At 44.5% G+C, this 22,436-nt stretch overlaps 1 protein-coding gene across 1 annotated transcript in view; it reads right to left on the reverse strand.

Annotated features, from left to right (window-relative positions):
* Positions 1-22,436, reverse strand: part of SLC5A10 (solute carrier family 5 member 10) — a 131,851-nt gene that overhangs the window by 10,119 nt on the left and 99,296 nt on the right. The window contains exons 10-12 of the mRNA XM_018564687.1: positions 15,476-15,583; positions 14,588-14,738; positions 246-414 (exon numbers count right to left, since the gene is read on the reverse strand). Of these exons, the coding sequence (XP_018420189.1) occupies positions 246-414; positions 14,588-14,738; positions 15,476-15,583 (428 nt within the window). The remainder of the gene's footprint in view (positions 1-245; positions 415-14,587; positions 14,739-15,475; positions 15,584-22,436) is intronic.

The following is a 22,436-nucleotide window of genomic DNA, read 5'->3' on the forward strand; positions in this document are numbered from 1 at the left end:
GACTGGTAGAAGATCTTTTTTAAGTTATGTTAATGAATAGGTTCACATTAAAGGCATGAAGACATGCATATGCTACGTGACGAGCTCTTCCCTTGTCTGCCTTATGTTGTTGAATGAACCATTTGCAAGAACAAATGTTGCTCCACAAATGTGGACCTGCAGCAGGAAATTCATTTTGTTCTGGAAGTTCTGGAAAACATGCCCTTAGCTATGACCCCAAAATGCAACTCAAATGCTTAATTTACCTGCTCATTGGCTCTCTTCCAAAACACTGCCAAGGCAAAGACGGCCGTGACGGGAGGGGCCAGGTAGCTGGTGATGGATTGGATGTAGACGTACAGCTGACCACTGTTGGCGTTCTGCAGGATAGGAATCCAGATGACGCTCACTATGACAAGGACCACCGTCACTATCCTGCGGAGATGGACACAGAATGCAATTTCAGTTTTTGGTTGAACGGTACATAACATTTCCTAGCGATAACGGAGAAAGATCCATGGACTGACCATTTTTTTAGGAAGTATTCAGGATTAAAAGATTTGTCTTGAAAGGGTTAAAGACCTGATGAAGGAGTTGGCACACTTTTTATCAATAGGTGAACTATCTTACTTGGACTTTACCGCTGGTCTGACAATCCCTTTGTTCTATATTTTCCATAGGCTGCTGTGACATCTGTAGACCAGTCCACAATTTAAAGTGTATGTAAGCCCCAACCATCAACTTCTCCTATTTATTATAACTCATTCTGTAAGATGCTGAGAATGGCGAGAAAGGCTGGGACGATGTAACTCCAGCACACATGTGCAGTGCAATGTACGCCCCTCATTCTTTAAGATGCTGAGAATGGTGAGGGATGCTGGGACAATGTAACTCCAGCACACATGTGCAGTGCAATGTACGCCCCTCATTTTGTAAGATGCTGAGAATGGTGATGGATGCTCGGACAATGTAACTCAGCACACATGTGCAGTGCAATGTACACCCCTCATTTTGTAAGATGCTGAGAATGGTGATGGATGCTGGGACAATGTAACTCCAATGTGCATGTGCAGGGGTTTCATCATCAATGGCTGAAGAGGGCTGACAGGAACCCGGAAGAAGACCAGGAGAAGATGACTGTGGAAGCAGATGGAGCAACAAGGGACAACTCTGATTTGTCAGCACTGGATGAGTGTAAACATCCCGGTCAGTCTGCCATAATATGTATGTGTAGCCACCATCACCTTCTGTGATGTGGCTAATAGGCATTTAGTGATAGCCAGGGCTGTAGTCAGCCTGGCTGGAATTATAGTGGCAGTTATCTGGTTAATTCCAGGTGTCTGGCATTGTCTGTACCCCCCTGGGCGGAGTATGACTCTGTCATATTGTGGGACAGCCAATAAGAGATGCTATAGTGTATGTACAGCACAGCAGCCAATCGCTGGGTTTCTCTCAACCAGTGGTGCATGCTGGACTAGGGTGCATATGCTGGAGGGATTTGCCATGTGCTCAGACTAGCCGGGACCAGCCATGGAATAGGGCTGGGTGCTGTTCAGCCTACCCCCCAGTCTAGGCCTAAGGCCTGGGGGTGGGCATAGGCTGGTATTAGGGAAATGTCTCCCTTAGACCCCCAACATGGAGGAGGTCTGTGTATCTGGAAAGGAAGAGACCCAGGACCAATGATGGCTCTCGAAGTTTCCTGGACCTAAGTACTCTCCCCAGTGTAGATGTTCAATAAAGTTATTCAGCATTATACTACTGGAGTGGACATCAGTTTGTGGGCACTAGAAGAAGGGCGGTTAATGCTAATGGGTGGGCAGCTGAAGATCATACCCTAGACATACTAGAGATGAACCGGGCATTCAGCGGCTCCTTCGGGGTTGAGCGCTACATAAGCATGTTGTGTATATTTGCACATTATGGCAAGGGCTGTGGAACTAAATCTCCGCTTTAAGTAATTGCTGATATAGCATGATAAACCACCCAGGGATTATGGTATTTACTATCAGACTGAGCTGGTAGACCTACACTGAAACAGTCACTGTCACAATTGCTGTGCACCACGGCTATGTAGGAAGCAGAACCACCTTACGTAATAAGCAAATATTAATACGCCTATCTATATATAATTAAAAACTATAAACAGAACACATTTGTTTCTTAAAACAATATACATAGCTAAGATCATCAATATTAAAGGGTAGAGGAGGAAATAATTTATTAGAATGACAAGTCAACTACAAACAACATGATGCTCCTCTAACCCAGGGTCAGGAAAAGGTTGATTGCAATTTACCCGTTGAGCTTGGCCACATAATGGGTACATTGCAACCCCTCGGTGCTGCCACACTTGTTCCACAGCAGAAACTGCTTTGCATAGAGCTACTGGCAACACACAGCCACACCATTCATATCTCATGTTGTGTGAGACAGGGCTACCCAACACAGTGCTGCTTCCATTGGTTGTAACTATGGACATTGGCATGTCAAGGACTATTGCCTGACTAGGAGGCAGCTCTACTGACTGACACCTGTTGTGGACATTGGAGGTAATGATCCTTGGCCCTCACCTCCTCTCAACCCATAGATAACCGTGTCATCCAAGGAAAGGGCTTCCATATGGCAATCACAGGCCCTGAACTTCAAAACCTGTACCCCCACCATAAACATTAGCACTTTGTCAAATCAGATGATAAGTACCTAAAGTAGTATTAAACCCTCAGTGTAAAATTGCTTTTCACATTAAGCTACACCCAACTACTAGCTAATCTAGCGTTATTTCCTATCTTGTGCACTTGAGATCTAAGTCTTTGGGACTATGTGCCCTATAATTAATTGCGCGCTGCCCACATGTGGCATACTTTGGCCCAACAGCACCAGTACGCAGTGATGGCAGCGTTGGCAAAACAGATCCAGAGCAATGGCTATGTAGACATGTCAATATCTATCACTTCCAGTTTTGTCTGAGGTCTGTACAGGAAGTGATGCAAAATCAATCGCGTGGGTACTCATCAATAAGATCCTGAAAGAAGTTCTAACTATTGAGCCCCCGAAACACGTTGGCTGTTTCTTGTGATCTCTTGTAGTGCGGAATAAACATGTTGTGGGCCTCCATTTTATCTGTGGTGCTCTCACCCTCTCTACACTTAAACTACTATGGGGACCCCCAGAAATACCCTGCTTGACGGAGAACTGCCTTGAAAATATAGATTCAATGTTTTATGCTTGTGTTTTGGGTCTATTGCTCTACCAACATATCTATAGTCAATCAGCTTGGATTTGGAATACCCCCAAACTGAAGGAGCTCAGCCCCACTCAAGGTATCCCACCTGGCTCTATGAATCCATAACAGACTAACCCACATTTCCAAGCCTATAGCCTCGGCGAAGGGGGGTCTAACCCTAAAACACATCGGGTATATTCTCTATACATGTTTCCAAATAAACAAGAGCTTTAAAGATCAGAAGCACATGAAGACTTCTCTATAATAACGCTCCTCAACCAACTACTAGCATTTAAAACCTGACAGAGGTTCTTACTTTTTCCACACTGTATGCAAAGAAAATAGTTGGGCCTGGAGTTGGGCTTTAAACTTAGGTAATCGGACTACTAGCATTCAATTTAAATTAAAAAAAGAAACAAGTGACTATACCCTCATATTATTATTTCAATGTCCTGCTAATTTGTAGTCTCTCTTTTAATTGCACATTTATTTTATTTATAGACTACATAGCAAGGAATGAAGTCAGAAGATCATGAGCAGACATCTGCACTTTCCTGTATGTGTCCTTTAAAAGGAAATGTAAATAGAAGATAGCGATGGCCTTTTCTCAGGTAATACAAATACAGAGGAATGAGGTGTGCACTTGTATAGGATTACACACAGGCGCACAGTGAGAACCTGGCAGGAATCACACACAATGCTCCACACGTCATTCAATAACTTCACCGTAATGTACTTGTTACAGAGGCAACATGAGAACACGGTGCTGAGCATCGAATGTACAAGTGGATGTGGTGTTCCTGGACAGTAAGACAAAGAAATATTCATCATATACAAGTGTTCAGACATAAGACACAAACACTTATGATCTGTGATCACACACTACATTCACTGACACCATCCTTCAGGAGGCCTTCCATTAAAGGGAAACTGGCTAAGTTTATTTTTTGAACAATGTTTCACGTTACACCCATATTTAGGGGGTAACATGAAACGTGGTTACATTACCAACCCGCCACCCCCACTGGATCACGGGATTCTACTCCCCACAGGCTGCTGCCACTTTTGGAGTGGGTGTGCATGGCTCTACCATCATTCTGAGCCTGATGAAGGGGACCCTGTGTGGCCCCGAAAGCACTTGTACTGGAATAACAGTACTCCATTTAGGGGATAACTTGAAACGTGGTTACATTACCAACGTGCCACCCCTACTTACCTGGATCATGAGGTTCTACTCCCCAATGGTCGCTGCCACTTTTTGAATTCAGAGTGGCTGCGCATGGCTCCACCTTCATTCTGAGCCTGATGAAGGGGACCCTGTGCGGCCCTCGAAAGCGCTTGTACTGGAATGACAGTACTCCATTAATAAATGGACTTTTGTTGATTTCACCTAAATGGTGTGCTGGTGACATGCTTTCAAAACTTGTATATCTTCACGGCGCCATTCGTGGTCACTACGAGCACCCACCAGGATTTAAAGGAACATCCTATACCAGGAAGAGTTCCTCCTGTTGTGGGGACACTGGGCTCCATCTTCTGCTCCAGTCCTTAGTACCCCACCCCATGGCCCTAGAAAAGGGTCTAGACTAAGATACAGGCCAGGGTTATTGACAGGCGTCATCTGTTTTATTTCCACACTTTGTTTTTAATTAAACTCAGCCAACAGCGCAAGCCACATTTAGAACAATTATCAAGGCTTGGCACCAAACACGATGCCACAGGACAAGCCCCATCAGACAGAACCTGCTGGAATGAGTCAAGCTGCAGTCCCGCGCTCCCTTGAATGTGAAAAATAAATAAATAAACTATTATTGTTACAAGATCTAGGCACTCTGGGCAGGGTTACTTGTCCTAAAGGGACCTGTTGGGATGCCAAGCTTCTGTGGTACCAAGTTGATATACAAGCCTGCTGTGCCAGTCTTAGTCTGCCTTCTAACAGGCAAAGGTAGATGAGAGCCTCTGAATTGAAATCACTACAAGAAATGTGCATGATGATGATATCAAGTTATGTGCATGTAATTTTTAGTCCACCACATAAAGAAACAGAAGGTTTTTAAAAAGGGGAAAATGGGAATGAGTTTCATGCTCCATGTCAAAATGTTATGGGCCATCATTTTTTTATGTTTACCCCAACCCCCCCATTCTCCCATTCATTTATGTCTTATATTATTCTTTAATGTCTTCATTGGTGACACAGGGGTATCATCTTATTATCCCTCAATATCTCCATTGCAAAGACAGGGACAGGGACAGCATCTTATTATCCCTCAATATCTCTATTGCTAACACAGGGACAGCATCCTATTATCCCTCAATATCTCCATTGCTAACACAGGGACAGCACCTTATCATCCATCAATATCTCCATTGCTAACACAGGGACAGCACCTTATCATCCATCAATATCTCCATTGCTAACACAGGGACAGCACCTTATCATCCATCAATATCTCCATTGCTAACACAGGGACAGCATCCTATTGTCCCTCAATATCTCCATTGCTAACACAGGGACAGCATCCTATTGTCCCTCGATATCTCCATTGCTAACACAGGGACAGCACCTTATTGTCCCTCAATATCTCCATTGCTAACATAGTGACAGCACCTTATTATTCCTCAATATCTCCATTGCTAACATGGGGTCAGCATCTTATTATACCTCATTATCTCCATTGCTAACACAGGGACAGCATCCTATTATCCCTCAATATCTCCATTGCTAACACAGGGACAGCACCTTATAATCCATCATATATCTCCATTGCTAACACAGGGACAGCACCTTATCATCCATCAATATCTCCATTGCTAACACAGGGACAGCACCTTATCATCCATCAATATCTCCATTGCTAACACAGGGACAGCATCCTATTGTCCCTCAATATCTCCATTGCTAACACAGGGACAGCATCCTATTGTCCCTCAATATGTTCATTGCTAACACAGGGACAGCATTTTAGTTTCCCCCAACCGATGAACACAGTGACAACATCTCATTGTCCATGGAAGTCTTCACTGATCAAGTTCTGTACTGCAGCCTCCCTAGGTGAGCCTGTATTTGTCACTCTCATATGTACTATCCAGGACAGTGACAACATGAAAAGTGTGAGCTCCTTTGTTGTTGTTTTTTTTTCATCCTTATATGTGTGTGATAATAGAATGTCATGCAGAATACAAATGCTACATGAAATATATGTATGGAAATAAGTGGTATGAGCACAGGGGAGGCGCAGTTCAATGTCTGCTCATTTTCTGCAGGGTAAAGGTGGAGCTCTCTTTTAAATGAGCTGGGTAAGATGCCAGGGCCGTGGGCAGCAAGGCTGATCTCACCTCCAGCTGGGTCAGTCTGGTTCTTCCTCCTGACAGACAGATGATAATTGAAAGGTCTGCGCGTGAGACAAAAGGTGTAAACAATTAGAGAGGCGTGCCGCTGTACATTTTAGTAGCTTCCTTTGCCTGGGTGGAATTGAAAACGCTTTAGGATTGTGGGGTGTGCCGCCCTGAGACTGCTGGCTGGCGATTCTGAAGCCAGGATGACGGGTTTCAAGCACCTCCTCGTTTTTAATAACCCTGACGATGGATGCAAAAGTTGCTTTTTGGCGACGTTGCGAAAACCCGTGTTTTGCGTTTTTCCAGTAAAACATGGGCATACAAATGTCTGCCGCAAAAGGTGCCATTTTCATAGGCCTTGTGATAGGAACAGCTATTGCCTGTATCATGTGGAGGAGCGTGTTACATAGTCACATAGTATTTGAGGTTGAATAAAGACACAGGTCCATCAAGTTCAACCTTTGTGTGTATGTTTATGATTCTGCATGTGTATGTGTGTGTGTGAGTCCCCGTGTGATCTTATTTTTAAGAGTACCTGTACCCCTGTATGTTACGGTCTCTGAGGAAATTGTCCAAATGCATTTTGAATGATTCAACACTCTCAGCTGATACCACTGCTTGTGGCAGCGAGTTCCAGACCCTAACCGCTCTAACTAAGAAGAAGCCCCTTGTGGTTAAATCTTTTCTCCACCAATTTTAGATGGTGGCCTCTAGTCCTTGTTATGGTGTTTACTGTAAAAAGTTTGCTGCTGATGTTGCCATCACCATTGAACATCTTGTACATCCAAATCATGTCCCCCCTCAGGCCCGGTTCACACCTGGGCGTTTTGTAGCGCGTTCCTACGCTCTGCAAAACGCTCAAACACCAAAATCCCATTATTTCCTATGGGTATGGTTCACACCTGGGCGTACTACAGGCCGTATGAAGCGCTACAAAACTCCCTATGCCTAAAGAAGTACAGGAGCTTCTTGGGGCGTTTGCCGCGTTGCCATTGGTATTCCCGAGTGTGGATCGGGGTTAACAAAGTGGTAACCCCGAGCCACACTCGGGAATACAGCGTACAGGTCTTACCTTGTCCGCGATCCCCGCTGTGTCTTCGGCGGCTTCCGGGTTTCGTCCCTTGCGAGCGACCATCCCCTTAATTAGTTAAGTTGCCCTTCTATGGACTCTTTCCAGCTCCAGGACATACTTTCTGTGTATTGGTGACCAAAACTGGACCACATACTCCAGATGAGGTCGAATAAAGGGTGTTAAAGGATATTTAATGCCAAAACCTTTTTCTTTTAGTTTTTTAAAGTGCTCTTATAGAATCTCCGTCAGGCCTTTATTCCCGCTGGAGAGATTCACTCTCTTTATTTGGTATGGTGCCACTGGCCATGGTCAGGGCAAATCCAAATCTCTGCAAATGTCACTGGAATAACATAAAAGGGAAATCCGAAATTCTGCAACTGTCAGTGGAATAAAAACAAAAGGGGAAATCTTCCAGTGGAGACATCTGTTCTGGTGCCAGCTGTCTATGAGTAGGATCACCTTCACCTTGGAGATATTTGGTCTCCCTCCCCATGTATTCTCCAGGACAGGAAATGAAGGGAAATCACCCCAATGCAGTGCACACACTAAAAAAAAGCTTATTTTACATTTCATGCCCTATACAGAACTCAAAATAAAAGGTTTTAGCTTTAGATATGCTTTAATACACAGCCTGTAATGAAGCAATGAAAATCATGAGCACCAATAAGACAATTGTGCAGCACAATAGACAAATTATGGGGCCCATTATACTGGAGAGCAGATAGCACTATCTACTCTGTGCTACGCACCGCGATGTTACTCTACACCAGGGGTAGCCAAACCTCAGCCCTCTGGCTGTGGTAAAGCTATAAACCCCTTCATGCATCTGGAAGTCATGCCTGAGTCTTGCAATGCCTCATGAGACTTGTAATTTCACAACAGCTGGAGGGCCAAAGTTTGGCTACCGCTGGTGTAGAGTAACATTGAGGTATGTAGCAGAGAGTGGAACGTGGGTTGTGTGCTCAATGCAGCAAAGAGAACTCTGTAATTGGAGGAAAGGCCGGTCACATTACTTTCACAAGTCATGTGACCAGGCTCTCCTGGTCAAGTAAGAGCCTGTACATTTGTAAAGCACAGCGCTATGTTCTATAAATGCGCAGTGCGTTTTTGGGATTTTTTTTCAGGCCGATAGCCATGGTTAAATCATGCCACCAATTTATAAATTAACCCCTTATACGGAAATTTACCTTATGAGACACAGTTGGTTTAACTAGGGATGAGCTCAGGGTCGGGCCAAACCTGGTATGAATGTGAGGCTCTCCCAGAAGGAGCTCCTCCCGAACACAGATGGAAGCTCCTTTCATGTTACCCAATAAGCTGCATGAGGGAATTCCCGGCCCACAGCTTGACGTAAGCAAAGGGGCAGGCTGTATTTACGTTATTGACCTTATATGGCTACATGCCTATACAGGTGAAACTCGAATAATTAGAATATCGTGCAAAGTTCATTTATTTCACTAATGCAACTTAAAAGGTGAAACTAATATAGGAGATAGACTCATTACATGCAAAGCAAGATAATTCAAGCCGTGATTTGTCATAATTGTGATGATTATGGCTTACAGCTCATGAAAACCCCAAGAACCCCAAATCCACAACCTCAAAAAAGTAGATTATTACATGCAATCAATAAAACAAGGATTGTACATAGAACAATATCGGACCTCTGAAAAGTACAAGCATGCATATGTACTCAGTACTTGGTTTGGGCCCCTTTTGCAGCACTTACTGCAATTACTTTTGCACGATATTCTAATTATTCGAGTTTCACCTGTATTTGGTAACTTACATTTACCTAATATGGTTGTGTGGCCTTACAAGGTCAATTATGTCAGCACAAGCATCCCGCCTCTTTGTTTACATGCATCTTAGGGGAATGTCTGGCCCGCGGCTGATTGGGTGTCCATGGCACTTCCGTCAGAGCAGCTCAAGTTTGGACCGGGCTCCGTCCGCACGAGAGCTCATCCCCAGTTTTAACACTCCAATACTTTAAACAAAATGAAAAATTAAAATTTTGGCTTTAGATTTCCACTGCCTGCACATTTTGAATCGGCCACACTTGTGACACATTCGTTTAAAGGAAAGGAAACAAATTTGATGAGTTTACTTTAAGTGAAGCTTCACAAGTTTGATTTAGTGCAGTAATGTCATGAGCACTTAGTCACCGTGTTTTGCTTCAACCGCAGCAGCACTGTTTAATTAAAATCAATTAAAAACGGTTATTCAGGTCAGTTGGCAGGCGAGCCGGGATCCTGCTTGTACATGGCTGCCATCCTGCAGATTCCTGCTAGAGACTCAGGTGTCACCGGGCTGAGATAATACCAGAAGCTCTTCTGCAATGGCAGCTGCTACAGATATGGGGGCATTCATACATTTAGTTTATGGTATATTTATGGATTTGGTATATGGATATATGTTTCCTGTTTTCTTTAATATGATGGAGCTGTATAAGGATATATAATAAATGTACGGTTATCCAGGTTAAAGCAACGTCCACATGGGCGCTGATTTCAGGAGCACATCTAGCAGCTGCGCTTTCATCCAGAAAGTGCACTTAGACTCAGATATATTTTGCATGATGAGTGATGTGTAAGTGTAACACTTTCAGGTATTTATTACCTCTCATAGATATCACAGTACCGCCCCTGACAATGCCTTCATCTGCTTTTCTCTCCTGAAGGACAGAGCCATTCAGGCATCATCCACGGTCACCATCTACTTCTTGGACTGAGATGCCGGCTGAAAGATGACACCATCATGTAAATTCTGGTGCCCGTGGAGTCAGTGGCGTCACAAGGGAGGTGCGGCCCGCACCCGGGTGACACCATTGGAGGGGTGAGACCAAAATGACTGGCAGTCATTTTGGTGTCACCCCTTCTAAAAAAGTTGGGCACTCGGACCGAGACCCTGACAGTGTCAGGAGAGAGAAGGGGACCCGACGGCATACCTCCTCCCGACGAGTGAACATTCCCTCCTCTCTCTGCCGGCGTCCACCACCAAGTTGGCCGCCGGCAGTCCTCAATTAGATAGCCGCGCATGCGCCATGACGTCATGGCGGGGTGTCACTCGGTCCCCGCTCCTGGGTGACACCAGGCCTCGGGACGACCCTGGGTGCAGTTATTGACTGCATTCACAAATGTCTGACAAAGAGCAGCCTCTCAGCTTGTGACTTGCTGCAAAGTTACAACATATAGTCTAATCACTGGGGGAGAGGAGACTGAGAAAATGCTTCCCCCTGCTTGCAGCAGATTGATGCCATCAACACTGCCTAGGCAAAGTCACTGACTAGAGATCAAGGGTGGCTTTCTAAGGTGTATGGCCAGCTTTACCATGTCAGACTTCCTTCTCTCACACACGAGCAGTAAATTGAGCAGAGACATCTTCCCATCACCTATGCTGCATGTACCCCACAGTACCCAATACTAATGTATCTGGGCTGTCAGTGTTACACTGCCAGTAATCATTGTGTGTGGCGATAATTACAGTCAATTTGTTTTCCTGTGTCCTGCTATGTCTGCTTTATGTGATTCCTGGTTAAGGGGTATCGACCATTCCAGCAAGTCGGCACCAGACTGGCTATAAATTTATTACTGTGTAAAGCCCGGGGTTCCCTTTTAACAATGCAAACATGCCATACCGCTAACACAACACAGCTCTGCTATGAAAATAATCATTAATTAATCCCGTAATTGATGTCACAAATTTAATTTCAATAAATAATTTAGGAAAAATGTTAATTGATGCTTAATAGATTTAATGTGAAAATGTGGAATGTAAAGTGATTCAATTCCTGGCCATTACATGAGAATATATGATAATTGTATGAGGCCTAATTGTGCGGCAGACAATACCAATAATTAGCCTGCCCATTCACTAGGAAGGAGCCATCACTGAGGGATGAACCGCGGCTGGGAATGAAAGGCAAAGCAGCTTGCTCATAAAAACTGGTGTAGTTTGCCTGCTTCTCTCCTGTGTGGGTAAAGATGATTCACCCGAAATCATAAATTCCTCATTCTTCTGTCTCCTCATAAAGCACCAATCAATCAATCTGTGTGTATTGTGTGATTTTATATGTACCTGGGAGCATGGTACTTGTTTGTTACAGACACAGACTTTGCTGCACTGTTGCTTGCTAAGTCTATGGGTCAGGCCTGACTGATTGAAAACCATACAGATTGGATTTTCCTAACATCTCTTTGGCATCACACAATGGAGTAACCACTCACCCCACTCATTCGGTTAGGACCATATGCCAGTAAATGGAGCAGACCTCCCACTCTCCCAGGCACAGTGTTCCTATTTTTTCTTCCTCCAACAGGATCATGGCTAAAAATCATCTTCTTATCCAGCTGTAGTAATGGTACAACTTACTGCAGGACGGAATAATGGGCCTGCAATGTCCGACAGGATGACAGAGTCTATGCGGAGGTTCCCTTTGTGGTGATATATATGATATATGGTGATATATACCGATCAGCCATAACATTCTGAACACTGAGAGGTGAAGTGAATAAAATGTTACCTGGAAGAAAAGTGGGAGGGATATATTACAATGGTACCTGGAAGAGTGGGGGATATATTACAATGGAACCTGGAAGTGGGATCTCAATCTCAATCCAATCCAGCATTTGTGGGATGTACTGGGAAAAAAAGTCAGATCCATGGGGGCCCCACCTCACAACTTACAGGACCTAAAGGATCTGCTACTGACAGCTTAGTGCCAGACACCACACCATACCTTCAGAAGTCTAGCGGAGTCCATGCCTTGACGGGTCAGGGCTGTTTTGGTGGCAAAAAGGGGACCTACTCATCATTAGGCAGGTGGTAAAAATGTTATGGCTGATCAGTGTATGTGTATATATACATTTCTTCCTTTAGTTGTTGTGTCTCACTATACAGTTTAAAGATCTCATATAAATAAAACATTCCATTCCTGGCTTCTCTACATCTTCCAACTGCTGCACATGGACAGTTAATATGAAACTCAGCCAGACGATATTACCGTAAAGGACTCCAATTAGCTTACAACAGAATGATGGTAAAACGTTTCCTCACACGGATATGTATAGCTCTAACCATCAATCATCCAACAGACATTGTCAACTCAACATTTTTAATCTCTCCTAAAATGAATAGTGAAGCGCTCGGTCATGTGTAGGCTTGTTTGGCATACTCTGTGACTGCATCTTCCTGAACACTTCACTGAATACGTTTTGCAGACCTAAGGCATTTACAATGTAAACACTGACCTACATGGGTCTGTTTAATTGATGGTTATAAAGAAATCTTTCAGAAGCTTTTAATACCTGAATCTTACAGACAAAAACAAATGATATGTACGATACGGTGTTATCAGATGTTTCATGTTTATATACCAGAAAAAAAAATCACCTGCACAATGTTAAATTACAGAAAGGTCTTCATAGAATGGCAGATTAACATGTTTATAAAGCCAAAATGTTAATAATTATATTATTATTATTAGTATTATTACTATTGTTGTTATTCTGTTAATTGTTACTATTATTATTTATGTTGTTGTTATTATTATAATTACTATAATTAATAATATTATTATGTTGTTATACAGGATTTATATATATATATACATACACTATATTGCCATAAGTATCGGGATGCCTTTACACGCACATGAACTCTAATGACAGCCCAGTCTTAGTCTGTAGGGTTCAATATTGAGTGTTGGCTCCGCCCTTTGCCGCTATAACAGCTTCAACTCTTCTGGGAAGGCGTCCACAAGGTTTAGGAGTGCGTCTATGGGAATGTTGGACCATTTGTGAGGTCAGGTACTGATGTTGGAGGAGAAGGCCGTACTCGCAGTTTCCACTCAAATTCATCCCAAAGGTGTTCTATCGGGTTGAGGTCAGGACTCTGTGCAGGCCAGTCATGTTCCTCCACCCCAAACTCCCCCATCCATGTCTTTATGGACCTTGCTTTGTGCACTGGTGTGCAGTCATGTTGGAACAGGAAGGGGCCATTCCCAAACTGTTCCCACAAAGTTGAAATTGTCCAAAATGTCTTGGTATGCTGATGCCTTAAGAGTTCCCTTCACTGGAACTAAGGGGCCAAGCCCAACCCCTGAAACCCCCCTCCCCATAATCCCCCCTCCACCAAACTTTACACGTGGCACAATGCAGTCAGGCAAGTTCTCCTGGCAACCGCTAAACCCAGACACGTCCATCGGATTGCCAGACAGAGAAGCGTGATTGGTCACTCTAGAGAACACGTCTCCACTGCTCTAGAGTCCAGTGGCGGCGTGCTTTACACCACGGCATCCCACGCTTTGCATGGACTTATTGCACAGGTAGCAACCTATCACGGTACCACGCTTGCATTCACTGAGCTCCTGAGAGCGACCCATTCTTTCACAAATGTTTGTAGAAGCGTCTGCATGCCGAGGTGATTGATTTTATACACCTGTGGCCGTGGTGGTGATTGGAACACCTGAATCCAATGATTTGGAGGGGTGTCCCAATACTTTTGGCAATATAGTGTGTATATATATATATATATATTAGGGATGCACCAATACCGTTTTTGAGGTATCGAGCAGGAGTACCGATATTTATCTTTCGGTACTCATCGATACCAGAACTGATACCGGTACTTCCGCTAGCATGGAACCAGTTTCCCGGCCAACCAGGAAGCTGGGCGGCGTCTCATTACCCACAGGCGCTAAGCAATACAATAAGAGGGATGGGAGATAGTTACATGCTCCTTCATACCCGGAAATACTATGTACAATATTTCCAAGAGCTCCAGCAAGCTAATAGAACAGTGGTGGAGCTTAGTGAAGGTACCAGTGAAAGAAGGAAAGGGCTATCAAGGGAAACTGTCGTCTTGACCATTCAGGTGTACTTTAAATTAAGGTGATTTTGGAAAGGGTGGAAATTGCGGCCTTAATTATATTCTCAATACATGATATCAGTTTGAACAATACTGTAACATCTACTCACCTTCCAACCAATAACAGCTCCTTCTCATTTGCGTTCTTCCTGATCTTCCTCCAGATGTCCATAGTGAAGAGCGTGCTGCTGCTATTAAAGATGGAAGTCAGCGATGACATAAGAGCAGCCATCATCACGGCGATCATCAGTCCGCGCAGACCTGTCACCATAAGCAGGGATTAAGGGGAGCAAACCACGAAAATGTAAGAGGTACAAAAACTGAGAAAAAGCTGAGCTGCAGGCCATTACTGAACTACAACCACTGCAGGGCAAAACATAATGAAGGGAATTTATCAAAACTGGAGCAGAGAAAATCTGGAGCAGTTGTGCATGGCAACCAATCAGCTTCTCTCTACAGTTTGTTCAGTTAGGATTTGAAAATGGAAGGGAAAAGCTGATTGGTTGCCATGCAAAGCTGCTCTAGATTTTGTCTGCCCCAGTTTTGATCAATTCCCCTGCAATGTTTATATCATGAGCAAACCTGGACAACGCCTCTGTTCTCCATTTGGCATCTGTTGTCTCTGAAGGACTTAACTGCTTAAAAAATGGGTCCTCTTATTCTTTAGATCCCCTACCTCCCCTATGCAAAACATGGCATTAAAAACACCAAACATTCACACACAGCTGAAAAATAAAACATGATTAACAGTGATTAACTTAATGGCTTTCCCAAAATTCTGCACGGAGGTTGAGGTAAAATCTCAGGTATCTCCTACAATAGGCTGGAATAGGCCCTCCAAACATCTTGGAACCTCCTGTATAGGAGGTGTAGCATGCGGCTGAACAATGTATAAAGCTAGACTATGCTGTTTGTTGCTCCTGTGAATTAGTCCACCCACAAAAGTACTAGAAGGAAGATGAGTATAATAGGTTTGGTGAGATTGGAATATCACTTACCGCTAGGCATCAACTCAATGACCAGTTTGGGGTATGCGATATTGGAGCAGCCAACTTCAGCCCCACAAACTTTTACACACTCTTCGGGTACCACGCAGCCAACAGCATCTGTAAGACATGAAAACAATATATACTGGTGTTATACTTCATCTCTGAGGTGTAACTGGAGTTTGGACTGATCTTTCCTGGAATTCTGGCACTCATATAGACTATGTGGCCAAAGGCTGTGGACACCTGACCATGACAACTACGTTACATAGCCAAATGTACAGTATCTGTACATCCCTCCAAATTTCATAGTCTGGCTGCACTACCTCTTGGAAGCACAACCTTGTGGCAACATTTTGAGGAAGGACCTGTTCTGTTCCAGAATGACTGTACCCCTGTGCACAAAGCCGGCTTCATGAATACATGGTTTGATGGGTTTGGTGTGGAAGAACTGAAGTGGCTTTCACGGAGCCCTGACCTCAACCCTAACGAACACCCTTGGGATGAATTAGAAAGCCTTTGTGAGGTCTTGTCCTCTTCTTTTGGCTGAATGGGCACAATTCCCTCACACTGTTCTGGAAAGCCTTGACAGTAGAGTGGAGGCTGTTTTAGCCACAAAGGGGGAGAAGGAGAAGAAGAGAAGGCAACTCCATAATTATGTCCCTGGTTTTGGAAGGAGAACTAGCTCGTATAGGTGTGGCCACAATTTTGGTCACATACTGTATTGTTGGGGTACATCTCAAATACTTTCAACGTTCTTTATTTTGCTCCATAGCACGTAGAGATCTGTCATATTTGGGTGCGTTCAGTATGACAATTTGCAACCCACAGGAACCAACCAAGAAATTCTATTATTCTGATTACTCTAAAGTGATACATTGTTAAATCTGATATATGCCATGATTTACTGCACTTATGGAGCAATACATGATTGATGGATTTAGTATCCTAAAACTGTTCACAAGAGAGCCATGGTGACAAGGATGTCCTATATGGTTCCGCACAAAGGAGCCACAGCCGGAGAGAGGATTTCTATGTTACTGAGGAGCCCCTTTCAGCACCTACTACAAAAAAAAAGACAGACCTGGAAAGACTGAGCGGAGGGGCTACATGAGTTGGGGGAGGAATAGTCCCGGGAGAAGGAGTTACAAATAAAATGGGAATAGCTGCTCTTACCTGATTGGACGCTGGGGTCAGGTGTCCAGGAGGAGCCGCATGGGTAGGAACTGCAAAGGCTGAGGGGCGTCCTTTCTGGAAAATCGACGAAGGAAGTAGGTTGTCCCATCCTCCCTCCCTGAATTTTGTCGTTCTGCTGGTTGCAGGGTTTTTTATTTCTGTCACGGCAGCTTGGCGGGTTAGGGGGTCTTTGGGGGGGGTCTAAAAATCGGAGTTGATTACATAAATGGGGGGCCATCAGCTAGTATGGGTACTTGGTGTCAGGATGTGTAGTGGGTGGGGCCTGGCCCCTTGGAACTTGGAAGTAGTAATTGTCCTGGTTCGGGTGCGGCTGGGGACATGGGTGGAGTGTTAGGCGAGGCCTTATTTGGGCTGTTTGGGCACCCAAAGACCCCTTCTTAGATCAACAGTCGTTTCGAGCCTTGGTTCTCAACTGGTGGGTCGTGACCCAAAAGTGGGTGGCGACCCCATGTTCAGTGGGTCGCCGCAAGCCTTCCACTTTCCTAGGTAAGAGGCTCCTCTGCCTCCCCCCAGCATAGCACTGTTCGTTCTCACGCCAAGCAGCCATTCAAAATATGCTGCCCGGCGCCGAGTGTTAGCTTGAGGTGGGATGGGATGGGGCTATGGCCGCGAGGAAGCTCCATCCATAAGTGCATTGCTTACAGCCCCCTCACATGTCCTGTAGAGGTGCCTAGACCGGAGTGACATCACATTCTGGCTCCCAGCACCTCTACAGGGCACGCAAGGGAGCTGTACAAGCAATGCACATATGGATGGAGCTCCGTCACAGCACAACAGCCCACACTGGACGCCAGGCTGAGGATCCACTCCAGTTCACATAAGATAGAGAGACTGGGTGGACCTTAAAAAAAACAAAAACATTTTTTGGAGTGTCTGTGCGTGTGTGAGATTGTGTCTGTGGTTGTGTGTGTATGTATGTCAATGTTTTTGAGGGCCCATTTGCATAGAACCGTGCGATTAACGCACTGTACCACGCAATCGCACCTACCGCACATTCTGGTGTGGGAGGTGTGTTGCGTTGCCATTCATTTGACTGGTACCGCTTACGCACCCCCCACCCACAGTGCGTACGCCTGCACCAGGACACGCAGTTCCCTAATGCCTTGCGTGCGACTTGGGTCGCGACTTAATGACCAAGAACGAATGTGGGTCCTGAGGTTACACAGGTTGAGAACCACTGGTTTAGAGTATTTATTTGTACCGGTATATTATTTGGTTTATTGCTTTTGGTTATTGTTAACGTTGGTTTGTTTCATAAAAGGGCTGCTGTGGCCATTAAAATCCACATCGCGCAGTCTGTGTGTTTATTGGGGTTTTAACAGAGAGACAAAAACGACGAATCCATCAGTCATGACATCTTTTCCTAACTTCTGCCCCTTGAGGGAGTGGATGTGAACTTTTGGTGAATCTGACTGTGTAAAGTGTTACAGGAAGATGCACAGGTTTTTTATTTGCCTTAGGAAATTTTGCTATATACAAATCATTTTCTTTATGCAAATCTCCATGTTTAATATTATTTCTCACACCCAACCAACATTTTAAACTTCCTATCAGGAAATAGTTACTATTCATGTGTGGAACAATGCCAGCCGCTTAGGAACTTGTATAAGCAGCAGAGATTATTGATGCCTACATAAACATTACATTCAAATCTCTTCTAGACAAGGCAGGTTTATGATGGCCATGACCAAGGACTGATTGGGCAACAATTACATATGCGGTAAGCCATAAACAGCTCCGTATGGGGATGCGATGGTCCTGATTTCAACATTGTCTGTGAAAATCAGCTGTTTTTTAATCTTTACTAATATTTGTAAGAATGTTTTACTTGCTGGAGGCGTGGACCTCCACCCACCTATGTAGAAAAGTGAAGGAAGGGAATGTAATAGATTGCAGCTTACTAGTACTTGGATGTGGAGGCTGCATTAGTTTTCTGTTTTTCTGGCCTTTTTACCTTTATTTTTACCTGGTGATCCTGCCAGTAACACATCTCCTGTCTTAGATTGACAATGCTTACTTACTGTACTGTATCTATAAAGAAGCAGCGTTGTCATGTTAGGGTGCTGTTCAAAGCTTCCTGAAAACATCACAGCACCCTGTCTCAGCCAGCAGTGCTCTGGCTCTTGGTGGGCTTATACACATAATAACATTCCTGGATTGGTGAATGTCAGTCTGGAAGAGTGGGCATTCCTACATTTACATGCAGACGACGCAAGGTAACGCCCATATGCAGGGCCTGTAATGAGGCAACCTGAGGCTGTTGCTTCAGGTGGAATCTATTTGGGTCACCTGAGGGGGCGGCCCTTTCTGGCCAGAGCGTCCCAGGTTGCTAAGAGCTGGGCTCGGAGATGTGTAAGGGCCCTACACATTTCTCTGTCCAGTTTTTAGCAATAACTCTTGCCAACATCTCACTGAGCCCCGGGCAACCAAGGACATGATGGTTTCCAGGGGCTCCGTGGAATGCTCAGTGGGACATCACTGGTTGCCAGGAGCTTAGTGGAACGCCGGCTAGTAGTTCCCAGGTTGCTAAGAGTTGGGCGACTAGACGCAGAACCCTCAAACATCTTCCCGCCCAGCTCTTAGTGGCATCAATCTCCCAGCAGCCCCAGTAGGTGATCATTTACACTACTTCCTGGAAGTATTGTTTTATTATTACCATCCCGATCCCGCATTGTATGCATTATTTAAAAATATACCATTTGTTTCCAGCAAGAACAATTTTACTGTTTATGGATCTTTCCTACAAAAGATAACTTACAAGTCTTGCAAGCCTTGCCTCATGTCTACGTGCAGCTAAACCTTATCATTGTAATGTACTGAAAGATAATTCCATTATAATCACTACTGACATTTCCACTTTCCAGCCATTGTGGATTAAGGGAGATTAAAATATGTTGCATCAAATGTGCTTCACTTGTATGAACAGTCTGAAGGAAGCTGTGTGTAAAAAAATACCTTCCCTCAATTGTGTGAATATTGTCTTGTAGCTGAACTCCAGGTAGATATAGAAGACTCCAACAAATGCAGCTCTGTAATCATTAAAGTGACATTAAAGTCAAAAATATTTTTCGCTCCCCCCAATGTTAATATCAGCACTTACCTTAAATGATGTCTCTTAATCCGATCTTCTTCTACTTTCCTGTTGTTTTCATCTGTCCCTCCAGCGCTGCTGTGGGTCTCCGATCCATCGCTGACTCCTCTGGTCTTGCTGTCACTTCTTGTCCCACGGTGTCTGTATGCGAGTGCCCGCCGTCCATAGACTTACCTTGTGTCTCGTCTCCAGGCCAAAAATGTGAACTGCGCATGTGCCCGCCCCTAGACGCTTGGCGGCCGTCTGAGAATTTTCACATTTTCGGAAGGGAGCGTGCGGGAAAGACAGGGGTAAGTATTAACCTCTTTTAAAGCGTTTTTTTAAAACACTTTTTGCATATATATACCGCTGGCTAGCAGTAGATATATGCAAAAAACTGAGGCTTTAATAACCCTTTAATGAATATGCAAGCAATGTAATTACTTGAATTTGACTTGGTATCAGACTCTTGCAGTCACATGTACAGCAATAGGGGTAAAACCAGCACAAGTAGCCAGTCAGTTGTACTGCACTGCACTGCAAGGAACATGCTAATTGGAGCAGAGAGCAGAGTGACAGAGAGAAGAGCTCATCAGTCTGCTGCTTCTGCTTTCACTGATCAGTCACAGGCCGGAGGGGTGACAAGACCTGTAATTGTTACCGAACTGCCGCAGAGGAAAATCAGGTCCCCTGCCTTGCCAGATATGTCTGTGCTGTGTGTCAAGACTGTGCAAATCTCAGGACTGGATGGACAGAAATACAAATCCTTTGGTGAGGAAAACTGCTCCCAATGATGTATTTCATCTGTGCATTTAGCCGTTTGTCTGTATTTCAGCTTTACAGCTGACCTTTACCCCCTTTCACTACAAAAATCACCTCTGCATGCTGATATGAAATAATCTCCCATTCAATAGTTAAACATATTTTTCTTTTATTTACAATGACTGTTTTTCCACTTCCTGGTCCTTTTGGGCATTAGTGATGTAATGCGCCCAAGCATTGCATCCTGGGAAGGTTACATCAGCAGAGCATTGCTGGGAAATCTTGTAATCTCATGAGATCTCAGGGAAAGGCTGGGATGATATACATGGTCACAGGTCCTAGTCACATGTCCTAGTCACATGTGCAGGAGTTACAGGAAGTAAAGGGAGATCTAGTAATCTGCCCTTAGTAAACATGGCCACTGTCAGAAGAATGGGGACAAAAAGAATAATGGTATGCAAAGAATATAAAGCCGGCATCTATCTACAGTATAAATATATGTTTGTAGATTGGCATTACTAAACATTTGTTGTCATTTTAAAGATATGGGTAAAGTTCCTCTTTCAAGTGGACCTTTTATACTGCATGATCCCTTTAAACAGGCAGCTAACCCATGAATTGGAAGCAGTCCTGGGCCCAGGGTACAATTAATCCTCCATTGTTGACTACAATTTACCTTTAACGATTAATCCTTCTCTCCAGTTTAGATCCTGAGAAAGAATTGAGGGATTTGGAGTATTTTGGCTTGGATCTATGAAATCTTTGTTCCAGATAACAAATCCCAGACGAACGTTTCAGCATGTATTTGCTGGCAGCTCAGTGTTTATCTGGCGTGGAGCTCCCAGCCAGTTACTTCACTGAGCTGTGTTATGGCCCTACATGTAGAAAGGCCAGAGATGTTATCAAAAGTGATTACACCTTATAGCAAAATCAGTTACCAGCAGCTTAAGGCTAGGTTCACACCTCCACTACACCGCACAACACCCGGGATGCACGTCCCGGGAACGTGCGGTCCTGTACAATGCAGGCATCGATTGCTGCACGGCCCTATTGATTTCAATGGGGTGACATCGACGTGGCAATCACAAAAAAAAAAGGTACAAGTACCTTCTTTTTGCAATACATGACGCATGGCGGTTTTATCGTGTTCGGAAGCACGGGCGGAATCGCGGCGGGAAAACGCGCTATCCGTCTGGCGCGACCAGGGTGCCATTACAAAATGATGGCACCCACAGCGCGATCGGTTCTCACCTTGGCGACTCCTGACCGCCGCGGCAATCCACGCGGAATTGTGCACAATTGCCGCGCTGTGAGGTGTCGCCTAGGTGTGAGCCAAGCCTAAAGAGACACCTTCAATCTGTCCATTCAGAGCAAAGTGACACAGTGACAGTTTCGCTTGGTGATTACTGGTACACTTTGCTGACAACTTCTATCCCCAGCACTGGTCTCTAGTAGAGCACTGACTATGCTGACAGATGTCCTGCTGCCTGTTCTTGGTTTAGAATTACTCTAAGCTACTATCAGTGATCGTAAGGTCACAGTTGACACTGCCCGGTGCCATAGAATTTTGCTATGGGGCCCCATGATCTGTAGTTATGCCCCTGGATGAGCCCATCTCTCTACTGCTGCTCCTTGACTGTCTAATCACAGGCTGGGGGTGGGGACATGACCAGCCTATATTTCCTTATTGCAGTAGAAAAAACTGAGGTCACCAACCAGGCTGTACTGTCTTAAAGGGCTATGTACATCTTTGGCTATGTTCCATCATTGATGGAAAAACCTGATCATTCAGTATATTCAGGTCGGCAGCTGACCTCATTTTTTGGTGACACAACATTGCTGAACCTAGACCAATTTTCCAATTTAGGGCGCTGACCTATTTAGCCAAATCCAGGTGGTGACTTTTTTGCCCGGGCAGTGTATTAGAAAATCATTGGGGTTATC

The sequence above is a fragment of the Nanorana parkeri genome, unplaced genomic scaffold (assembly GCF_000935625.1).
Source record: "Nanorana parkeri isolate BGI_ZX_2015 unplaced genomic scaffold, ASM93562v1 scaffold772, whole genome shotgun sequence".
NCBI lineage: Eukaryota > Metazoa > Chordata > Amphibia > Anura > Dicroglossidae > Nanorana > Nanorana parkeri.